Source organism: Stegodyphus dumicola, chromosome 3 (assembly GCF_044657685.1).
Source record: "Stegodyphus dumicola isolate Sdum_Otavi_A_Nest chromosome 3, ASM4465768v1".
Taxonomy (NCBI): Eukaryota; Metazoa; Arthropoda; class Arachnida; order Araneae; family Eresidae; genus Stegodyphus; species Stegodyphus dumicola.
This window is the reverse complement of record NC_140770.1, coordinates 269,974,372-269,986,805: the sequence shown is the minus strand read 5'-3', so window position 1 is coordinate 269,986,805 and position 12,434 is coordinate 269,974,372. Positions and strand designations below refer to the sequence as shown.

At 30.2% G+C, this 12,434-nt stretch overlaps 1 protein-coding gene across 4 annotated transcripts in view; it reads left to right on the top strand.

Annotated features, from left to right (window-relative positions):
• Window positions 1-5,505, top strand: part of LOC118192400 (papilin-like) — a 198,655-nt gene extending 193,150 nt beyond the window's left edge. For all 4 annotated transcript variants that reach the window (XM_035363369.2, XM_035363363.2, XM_085814135.1 and 1 more), the window contains one exon: window positions 4,071-5,505. In XM_035363369.2, the coding sequence (XP_035219260.1) occupies window positions 4,071-4,225 (155 nt within the window). In that variant the 3' untranslated portion in view covers window positions 4,226-5,505. The remainder of the gene's footprint in view (window positions 1-4,070) is intronic.
• The last annotated feature ends 6,929 nt before the right edge of the window (window positions 5,506-12,434 follow it).

Genomic DNA, 12,434 nt, shown 5'->3' with positions numbered 1-12,434 from the left:
CGACAGGCAAGTAGAAAAGCACAAAAACACGCGTGACATTTTGCTTGCTCAGTACAAAAGAAAGTCGTTTTTGCAGCATGTAGTCACAAGGAATGAAAAGTTGATTTATTTTGAGAAACCCAAGTGCAAAAAATCATAGGTAGACCCAGGCACACCATCCACACGATCGCAAGACCGAATCACTTTGCTAGAAAGGATGATGTTCTATGTTCAGTGGGATCAGGACGTAGTCTACTATGAGCTGTTAAAACCTGCAGAAATGATTAATACTAAATGTTACCAACAACTGACCGATTTGAACCATTCACTGCTTGAAAAAAGCCCAAAATACCGAAAGAGGCAATACAAAAGTAATTTCTCTTCATGACAATGCTCTACTACGGTCTACCATATATGGTAAAAATGGTTCACACCAGGTTAGAAGCACTCAGCTGGCAATTTCTACCCCATGTATCCTACTCACCAGACTGCACACCTAACTATTACCATTTGTTTGCATCAATGGGGCATGCACTTGCTGAGTAGTACTTTGGTTCATATGAAGATATAAAAAAATGGCTTGATGAACGGTTCGCAGCATAAAGGGACTGGCATGGTATATTCACAAATTCTCTGAAAGATGGAAAAAATGTATAACAAGCGATGGAGCATACTTTGAATAACACATTTTTTATCATCTGAATTTAACATGTTTTCTAGGGGGAAAAAATCTGCATTTCATTCTTGTACACCTGGTATATGTTCCAAATAGTGCATCTTCTTGAATGGAGTTCTTAAAAATATATCTACGGCAGGCAAGCAATACTGCAGCATTTGCTATACTGCTTGACTCATCTAGATGAAATGCAAAACAATTCAACTTTATTTTCTTCAAACATTCAATCATTTGCTAAATCATGAATTATATGCGACACTGTATTGTTTTACAAATAAACAAGGTGAATTTGCTTTGCTGCCTTATTTTCAAGCTTGTACTTAGCAATATCTTTTACATATGGTCCAGTTAAGTGTTCTGCTATTGTATGTGCTTGCCCACACCTTGCAATTCTATAACTTACTCGAAATCATTTGAAAGCTGACAGGAAAGAAGAGACACTATACTTTCTATTACCTGCTAATTTTCTTTTAAAATACTCAACAGGTTTATCCTGGTGTGTCTGATGTTTTGTTTCAAGGCCTCGGCAAGAACTCTTGCAGATTAAACATTTAAATTTTGACGCTTCCCCAGTAAAATAAAAACCCATTCGCTGCTGCCATATTTTAATTTTTTCTCACTATGTTCACTAATTTTTTTTCAGTCAGGCGATATGGTAGCTCACTGCAGCTTTTAGTATCATTACTCGTGTTGTTCCGAAATCAAGTGCTGAAATTATAGAATGAACGATTGATTGCTTATCCAGCATTTTGTCGAACTCAATTAAACAACTCATTTTTAACCATCAATCCTTAGTAAAATTAGGCATAATAATTATTAAAAGCTATTTACATGAGAAGAACTTCATTAAACATAGCTACCATAACATACTACTAATTGCAAACTAAATACCACAAGGTTTACAAGTGTCTCTTAATGAGACTCTACTCTCCTAGTTGTGAACAAACATCTAACTCTGCATTCCATCATTACAGTATTATTTTCATGAACCACTGGGGATTTACAAATCACCAGTCAGGTACCAATGGCCTACAGCATCACTATATTCATAAAAATGTGGAACAACTGAACCTCACAAAATTGCATTTTCTGGTCATTCTTGAACAAAACTGGATGAGTTTTGGCCAGCAACTTGCATATGTTTGTGTTGGTCTTATATAATCTAATCCAATTCTTATCCATATTGATACAATAAATGCTTCCTTATGATTAAAACATTTTAAAAAGATGGAATATAACTTTGCATTAACCAGTCCACCAAAGTTTATGAACTGCCAAACCATGTAACAAAAGCCTATATGAAAACATAAATTTGCTGGGAGCTAAATCAACCTTTCCATAATGCTTACCTTAGTTATAAACTAGTGTATATTCTTATGACACATGTTCAGAAAGTAATTAGAATTTTGTTTATAATTTATCTTAGTTAGAATACAACTTTTAACTGCTTTTCCAAACATGCATAAATTTAATATGTATCCAGATAAATATTATATACATTAATTATTATTTTTATCATATTTAAAAGTACTGCAATAAATAAAAACTTTTCTTCTGCATTCAGGATTTTCTCAGTGTAAAAGCATAAGAAAATTACAAAATAAAATTAGCTAAAGAGCATAAAATTCATAATATCTAATCAAATACTAATATATTTTACATCAGAATTATATAGTTTAATAACTTGAATCATGCATTATAAAGTTAATTTAAGTCAGTCAGGAGCTCCTTTGGAATGGCATCACCACATAGCATGAAAACCTCCCAGTTTTTCAGATTTCAAGATTGGCAGCTATGTCCTCACATAATTCTTTAGAAACTTATTTAAGTTGCATAACTTTAAAATTTCATTAAAATTAAAATTTTTCACCAGAATTTAATTGATTAATATAATATTTCCAACATTACATTAACCAATAATGTATCGCCAAAATTGTCTATTGTTTATTGCAAATCCTCCAAAACCATGAATAATTTTATTCACCATATCCATTTAATTAAAAACTGCAGAAGCCAATTAATTTTTAATTGAGTTTAATGACAATATTCTTTAATGTGTGCAAATAGTAAATAACAATCCTTTAACAAATTTTATGCTGCAGTATAATTACCATCAGATATTTGCTAATCACTATACAATAAATGTGATGCATATATTTTAATGGACATTTTAAATACTGCAATTTTTGGTTGTCGCATAAATTTGGATTATTGCACTTTGAAATGTATTGAAATGAGTACCTATTTATTATTTATAATACCTATCTTTTATTACCTAAGCACTGAAAATTATCTTTCAAAGCTGTAATAAATTTGTGCTAAAAATTGGCAAATTCAATTTCAAGAGCTTAACACTTTCAATTAAGGTTCATCAACACTTATATCATCAATTTATAACATAGTTTTATGCCAGGATTAAAATAAAGGAGGATTAAAGATAATTAAGAAGATTGAAATATATCCATATAATTTAATGGAACTGCTTCTTTACTCCATGTCTTTACCAGTGATCGAGTGGTTAAAATAACAGACTACTGAGAGTTTGGCCTGGTTTCAATCCTAAGCAAGTGGTCTAGTTGTATAATTTGTTTAAAAGTTTTTCACTATGTGTAATGGGAATAGGAGTTATGCTTGTCTTGTCCTCCATGAAGGCATCCCTCTCTTAGGTACGTAGTCCTCATGTACTTTGCTATATCCAGATAATCTAATCTTGTCTTTTCAGCATTTGACTCATATTTTAGACATATTGTTAAAATGTCTGTATTGGGTTTTATCTGGTAAAACATGGGCCAAAGAAACATTGACAGACTGCTCAGACACTCTAATTGATTAAAAAAAAATTCATTCAAATTAACAATATAATATAATTCACCCATATGCTCCCACTACTTTTTTTTATAAACACTAGTGGTTTCAAGATGAAGCAAGTTATTTTGCAGTGGGTTTATCTGACAGTTTTCATTGATAAGATTATAATGATTATTTCCAAAATTGTTTCTGCAATGATAACTTGATATATGTTTATTTTACTGCTCATAAATTATTTAAGTATTAGAATCTTCAGATATTCAAATACTTTTCATAATATTCTAAATATATGTTATATCTAATGCAAATAAGTTTATTCTTAAATATGATACTAATCGTTTGAATCAAAAGTATTTTTATTTTAAAGCATTCCAAAATTGTTTCTGCAATGATAACTTGATATATGTTTATTTTACTGCTCATAAATTATTTAAGTATTAGAATCTTCAGATATTCAAATACTTTTCATAATATTCTAAATATATGTTATATCTAATGCAAATAAGTTTATTCTTAAATATGATACTAGTCGTTTGAATCAAAAGTATTTTTATTTTAAAGCAAATTTATTTCTTAAACTTTTCTTTTCTCTTCTCTTTTAAAACAGAAGTTCCAGCTGCACCAACTTGCATAGATAGTCCACAATTTAACAACTGTGAATTAATTGTGAAAAGCAAGTATTGCAACAACAAGATTTATGGACAATACTGCTGTGCCTCGTGTCTGAAAGCTGGACAGTTACAAAATATACCTGCACAGTGATTGCTTCATTCATAAAAAAAAAACATCATTTCTTCAAGCTCACCTCATAGTTTTATTCCTATAATGCTCTTATCATGCACAAATATGCTAACTCATCAGAAACAAAATAATTAGCAGTCAAAGAGCATTTCCTCACTGAGACATACTACAATGTTTTAATAGAACTTGTATTAATGAATTTTTTTTATTGTGTATAAAGCTCAAGTTATCAAAGAAAATAATTCTACTGTATATTTAATTGCTCACAAAGGGTTCCCACTCAACAAATATACACTTTTTTCAAAAAGTCAAGGAAGTTTTTTGAAAGAAGATTTATCTATTTCAATGAGCAATCAGTTTTAAAAGAAAGCTGTGGTTTCTTCTCCATGTAAAGTGAGCTATCCCTTTATTTAGAAATGCTATTGCTCTCCAAAAATAAATAATGTACTTAATACATTATACTAATCAAATATTTTTTCAGTTCAATGTAATTTTTAATTCTTTAGTTTCATATATCATACTAGTCATTTATTATGAATAATATATTGTTGTAAATTTCTTTTGCAGAATGAACATTTTTCTTATTTTCCAGAACATTTACAGAGTCATTGATATTTTTTTTAAAATATTACCACCTTTTATAATGATTTAGATACATATTTTTCTGTATAGATTTCTTTCATTTGCTTTACGATAATAAGTCAGATTAAATTTTTATTATGCTCTTATTTGTTGCACTGTATCTTGCAGTAAACGCATTCAGTTATTTAATTTAATAACTAAGTCTATTTTGGTTAGGGAAATTTATCTATTTTGGTCATGAAAATTAAAAGCTGAATTTCAGTGGGAACTCCATCATCCATTATATACTGTGCACAAACATCACAGCTGAAATGTTTCTGAAGCCGCAATAAGCCTTCATTACTATGTTAATATTTAGTATTCACTGCATAACTTATTTTCACATTACTTATAATATAAAATACTGTAATTAGTTGTCTTTAGAATGCTCCACCATCATATAAAAATAAAATTTTAAACTAATTTTCTTTAAATTATAAGTACAAAATGAGAAAATATTTTTGATACTAAACAATGAAATTATACTTGTGACATTGACTTAATACATATATTTTGTCTATGCAGTTTATTAAAGTATTTTTCTACAGAAATATTCAAGTACAAGCATTTGTGTGAAATATGTGCTAGTCTTAAAATATGTTGTACATTGTTCTGTAAAATTTTATGTATTTATGTGAAAAACTTTTCTTAATAAACTCATTAAAACATAAGTTATTTTCCGTGATGCTACTTTTATATTGTACTATTAACTAAAATGATGATTCATGCACAATTCGGTATGCTTTTGATACTTGAATATGTACACTTGGGGCAAAGTTAATCAAAAAATACTGCAGTCAATTTACTCCTACTTTAGATTACTTTGTATTGAACACGGTTTTAGAAAGCATCAACTACATTTGATGTCTCAGTGTTTTTTGTTGTTTTACTTATTTTGGCTTAAACTGGCTTGATGACTTGTATCATAAATACTGGTGATACAGAAGTTTGATTTCATGTGGAACAGCTTAAAATTCGGTATTTCATTCGTATAGCTACCAACCAGAAAGCTGATTATGTTAAGTGGGTAAAAGCAGAGGCTTAATCATTGTGAAAAATAGCTGTAAGAAGCCATACAACTTTACCACTATTTTAGACTATAACAGAAAGTAGCTGATGTGCTACAAACTGCACTGCTACAGTGAAAGTGAAGTCAACATTATCAGGCAATCGAATACGAGAAAGGAGATTCACTGTACAGCAGGGATGTCAAACTCATAGGTACACTTGGGCCAAACAAACAAGGTTTAACTTTAGGCGGGCCGCAAAAAATACAATTTTTCGTTTAATTTTACTACCACTTGGTTTTGATATAGACATACTGAATACAAAGGGCTGGAATAAACACGGTTAACATTAAAAAGTTAACAAAAATTTATTCTTTTCACAAGAGATAAATCAAAATGCTGAAATATTTCTTCAAAAATATTCTAACAATATCACAAAATGTCAAACGTTTAGCAAAAATCAATTCAAAACAGAGAAACTAATTCTATCTCACAGCGAAATCACTACAAATCAATCACAGCATTAAGAAAACAAACAGTTCGCTAGAACTACAGCTACTGCTGAGATGAGTTGTTTGTTCCTGGCTTTTATAAGCTTTATAATTAATTTCTCGAATATACTGGAAACATCTATAAATATCTGGATTTTTGTGGATGGCAACAGCAATTATGAGATATTTATTTATTAGGTATTAAATGCACGCACTGTTCTATTTTTAACCTTCCAACGCAGCTGTCTTTTCAAAAATCGTCTGCGTTGCTAAGGCAACATGAAGCAAATCTAATTACAATTCTAAATAAAAAAAACTAAATAAATAAAAAACTATGAAATCCGTAACAATATGAATAAAGTAATAATTAATAATAAAGCAAAGTGCATGCACATGCATGCACTAATATATCGTACAAAACTATGATTGGAAAACTGAGACCATGAGTTCGGCTATCGGGGGATGCGTACAAGTTCTGAGTGCACGTGTCCCCCAAAAGCCGAAGGTAGCTGAACGCAAGCTACTTACACGCATTTGTAATTTAAGTAGTGTGTGTCAGCTCGCTGTGAGTAATCTAACAACACTGAATAAATTATCGTTAATTACTTAGCAGTAAACATTTCATTTTTTTCTTCGTCGATATGTTATTTTATTATTACATATTATTATTTGCCGATATATTGGCTGGGCCGCAAAAATATTTGTTGTGGGCCGCGAGTTTGACATCCTTGCTGTATAGTAATATACATGAATCTGTAGTTAAGCGGACAATGTAACAAAGGGATACAGAGAAAGATTTCCAAAGCCATTTTAATTTTGAACGAATATCTGAATGAATTTGGGAAAGATGACTGGGCCTACAGTTTAAATAAAATGTAAATGTAAAAAACAATAATCAAAAAGAAAAGTTAGAGATGTGATAATTTTAGACTGAATGTTTTCAGCTAAAGATAACATGTTAAACAGCACTGCTCATTAATTACTACTAATTTCATTTACAATTTTGAAAAAGGCATTTTATCCAGCAAATCTTTGCATTATAGGTTCTATGTATTTAAAAGAACACCAGAAATTCTGATTATTATCTGAAATTAGGATTTACTCTTACAGCTAGTAGGTAGAATATTCAACTGAAGTTTTTTTTATTCTAGGGAATTATCAGGAGATATGATTTCGCTAGTTCTACCTTGCTTTCCATGCAAGCTGAGACTTGAGGTATGTGGTTTTAGAGCCTGTAAATAACTATGCACATTACAATTTGCTTCACATTTTCAATTGCATGAGCTGCACTAAAAATGATAACATAGAAGCGTAGGTTTTTTTCATCTGGTAAGTTAAATTTTTTGAACAGAAAATTCTTTCACAAAAAGAGCTTATACTGTATTGTTCTTGTTAGTTAGAACTTAAATAACAGTTTTGATAAGCCATCTGTACTTAGCATTGATTATGCAATGTTCAACACGTTTCTCTTGAAATAGAGCACTAAATTTTTTATAGTCATCTTCTGTGAGAGATGATATCTTCAGCTATTCATCATTCAGTTTGCCATGACAAAATGATTAAATAATTTAGGAAATCCTAATGTGTTAACTAAAGCTTAGGGAGATCAAATATGAATCAATGAGAGAAGACTGCTGTTGTACAAAGTCAGGAGAAAAGTACAAAGTCCAAGAGCTTCAAATTTACTAATATTAACAAAACTCCAACTTGTTTCATCAACTTTTAAACCATTTTAGTAGCTAACTGTAAACCATCACTGTCCACATTGCTGTTGTACAAAGTCCAAGAGCTTCAAATTTACTAATATTAACAAAACTCCAACTTGCAAAGGAGGTGCAAAGTTAATACGCAAAATTACATCCTGATAAAATAAAATCCACAGATACAATCATGCCTCAGAAACTGATGCACTAAAAAACATTTTTTTAAATCAAGGGAATATCCACATGCTTGGGCAAGCATTACCATTGTGTAAAACCGAGAACTATAGCCATATATACTTGTATGTAGTTGGTGTATTCGCATTCAGCAAACATGAATCTTTATTTTTCAGATTTAATAAAGTACTAATTAATAAAAATTGACATATTTAAAATTAAATGCACTTCTAATTTAAATCTCTTACTTCATTCTTGTAGCTGATATAAATTGCAATGCATTTTATTAATACATTCAACAGGTAAGTTTTATGACCATTTGCAGATAGTTAAAAATGTGTAATGATTTATGTTACATAATTAATATGGAATCTTTTTTATTTTTAGCCCAAACAGGCATTAGCTTAGAAGGGCTGTAAGTCTCAAAACAGCATTTTGTGCTGAATCAGTTAAATGTGATGTATAACTTTTCAAATTGTTGCCACCAAATATTATTGCCCTGTGTTATATTTATTGAAACTAAATAATGAAGAATCTGCATGAAGGCAAGTATGTTTCTAGCACAGTGAAAAACCTACAATACCTTGAGCCATCAAGTTTTGAATACCGCAGTCCTCCACCCGAACATAGGCACCTAGAAGCCCAAATATGGAATTTTTTTTATTGTCCACTTTATATATTGTAAAACTCTAATGAATTTTTTATTTTAAAACTTAACGATTTCAAAACGAGCAGTGGCTAATGAATTTTTTATTTTAAAACTTAACGATTTCAAAACAAGCAGTGGCAACACTGTAGGGAACAGAACAAAACATTTTTATCTTCAGTGTACGAGACTGTCTATGGAAAATTCTAAAGATAGACTACTTTTAAATGTTTTTAGACCAAATGCTCTCGAAATGTGTATGTGTTTGTCAATGGGAAAAAAATCTGAAACCTTTGAGAATTAATTTTATTTTTTTATTATTAAGATTATTTTATTAGCCCAAACAGGCATTAGCTTAGAAGGGCTGTAAGTCTCAAAACAGCATTTTGTGCTGAATCAGTTAAATGTGATGTATAACTTTTCAAATTGTTGCCACCAAATATTATTGCCCTGTGTTATATTTATTGAAACTAAATAATGAAGAATCTGCATGAAGGCAAGTATGTTTCTAGCACAGTGAAAAACCTACAATACCTTGAGCCATCAAGTTTTGAATACCGCAGTCCTCCACCCGAACATAGGCACCTAGAAGCCCAAATATGGAATTTTTTTTATTGTCCACTTTATATATTGTAAAACTCTAATGAATTTTTTATTTTAAAACTTAACGATTTCAAAACGAGCAGTGGCTAATGAATTTTTTATTTTAAAACTTAACGATTTCAAAACAAGCAGTGGCAACACTGTAGGGAACAGAACAAAACATTTTTATCTTCAGTGTACGAGACTGTCTATGGAAAATTCTAAAGATAGACTACTTTTAAATGTTTTTAGACCAAATGCTCTCGAAATGTGTATGTGTTTGTCAATGGGAAAAAAATCTGAAACCTTTGAGAATTAATTTTATTTTTTTATTATTAAGACAGTGTGACAGACGTGTTTTTCCCCCAATGCATGCCAGTTCCAATTCAAACAGGAAACTTAAAATAATGCTTAATGTTTACTTTGCATAGGACACTATCCCAAATTAAAGTATTTTACAAGACCAACTACAGTTCCATCACTTATTGCATTAGCTATGTCATATGATGATTTCCTCTATTATTAACCTTCTGACTAATAGTCAGAACTCCTTTTTGTTGTAGGATATATGAAAAACAGTCTTTTACAATAACGGAGAAGTAGGTATTTAGGGAGAATGCCCACACTAACCCCTTATATGAATTATCCTATTATCAAAGAAATTTCAGAAACAGCAATAAGTGAAGAAAAGCATTTGCACTTTTTACTTTTTTCTGAAAAGAGCTCGGACACTTTCTTCCAAAGGCTTAATATATACGGAGAACAGTTATACAAATTAAATACAAATCAAGAATCGCTTTTTAACTTTTTAATGCCTTACGTATAAAAACAGGGCATTGTTTGATCTGCAAAATTACACAGTGTAAGATATTATAGATTTATTTTAAATTATTTTTTCACATATTACAGACTTAATACATTATTTTAGATAAATTTTCCATCAACAGTTTAAAATTTTTTCAGTCTAGTACGTCTGCCACTGATTCCATATGCCAAATAGTAGAAAACCCAAAACTAAGAGTGTGAAAAGAATTATCAACTGCATATACAGTCAAAAGTCTTTAATCCGGACTCGTCGGGACTTCGGTGATTCTGGATTATAGATTATCAGTTTAAATCTGGTAAGATGGCATGCAGAAATTATAAAATTAAAAATATGAACTGTAATTTATGAAATATAGAACAATTATGATCTAAAGGGTATCAAAATTTACAAAAAAAAAGAACTTAATATTTATTTGTTTCCTTTATTAAACATTTCTTTTAACGCGCACATGCAAAAAGCATACATTTCACATAGTCGAAATTAGAAAATTGCAACCAGAAAACTATTTGATGTGTATTCGTGATATTTATAACGAATTTGATTTAAATCACATCAAAGACAGAGTACATCAAGATGAAATACTACATTTAGTAATGAACTATAAGCCGAATAAAAGAAAACATCTGCCCTGAAGATAAGGATAGTGCTGACAGATCAACTTCCAGTTCATTGCGCGCTGCGACGTTTCCCTCCCCCGCAGAGCAGCGTGAAATTAATAAACAGATTTTGGAATGGTTAGAGAAACAAAGGATATGCCTTTATCCATTTTTTGCAGCAATTTCACTTTTTGTTTGATGGACATCGAAACATGCTTTCGCTTTGTAGATCCTTAGGCAGTATCCAGCATCGGAAATTCTACTTAACATAATCAAAAGTTCAAGCTAACTTTTATGAAATTGCTCTAACAGTCTGCAAAAAATAATAAGCCGGATTGAATTCGAAGATTAAGGAACATCACAATCTGCAACAATAAGTGAAATAGATAATTAGATAATTTTAGCTTAGCTTATACAGTCCGTTATACATTTAACGTGCATGCATGAACGCATTATGCATTGATGCATGTGCAGAAAGTTTGTAGCTTTGAGGTCCGGATTAACGACTTTTGACTGTATATATATTCCTTCAGAACAAATTTTTTTTGGGGGGGGGGAAGAAAGCCTTCAAATTTTACATTACGCACAATTTTATGTGTTACCTTTATTTAATAAATATTGTGTTCCATAAATAACTTAAACCATAAAATTCAATTCAACAGCAATATCGCAAAATAATTTTTAAATGAGCACAGCTTTAGAATTTCCGATACAAAGTCTCGCATGCTAGAGATAAAAATGTTTTTCTCTGTACAGTATCGCCATTGCTTCTTTTGAAATTGCTGAGTCTGTTAATAAAAAATTCGTTAAGTTTTACAAAACATGAAATAGATAATAAAACAAATCCCATTCCAAATTTGGGTTTCATTTAATTTCTTTAAATATAATAAAGGGCTCTAATATTTGGTGGCAACAATTTGAAAAGCGACATCTATTAGAGAAATAACGCAAAATGCCAAAATGAAATTAATAGTCCTTCTGGGCTATAGCAAAATAACGCAAAATGCCAAAACGAAATAAATAATGCTTCTGGGCTTTTTTTTAAAAAAAAAGTAAAGGCTCTGCAAGATTCTTCAAAATTAAAATATTCAATAATGGGTTTAGAAGATGGCAAAACAAATTATATTTACGGAAATGTTCAACAAAAAAAATTGCGGATACAGGGTGAAACCTATTAAAAAGAATATAATAAAATACTGAATTGCATTATATATTCATTAAATTCTTGCAAGTATGAATTTGAATGTATTTAAATAACTGCTTATAACTGTCATGTAGCAACAAATGCATCCCATTAATAGCATATTTGCAATTTAGGACATCTGAACAATATAGTTATTCTTTTTAACATAAAATATTCCAACCGATGTGAACAGAAAATGTACTCGACACCAAACATACTTAATATCATACAGTTTATAACATTTAATATAGTTTTTTCTTAATTAATTTCATGTTTTATACATATATAAAATAATTCTTAAAATACATCACTTTTACAAAATCTATTTCAAAGTTACTAGAGCATCTTATAATCAATTAAACCTGTCAGAATTATAAAATAACTACTTCAAAAAGCCAAGA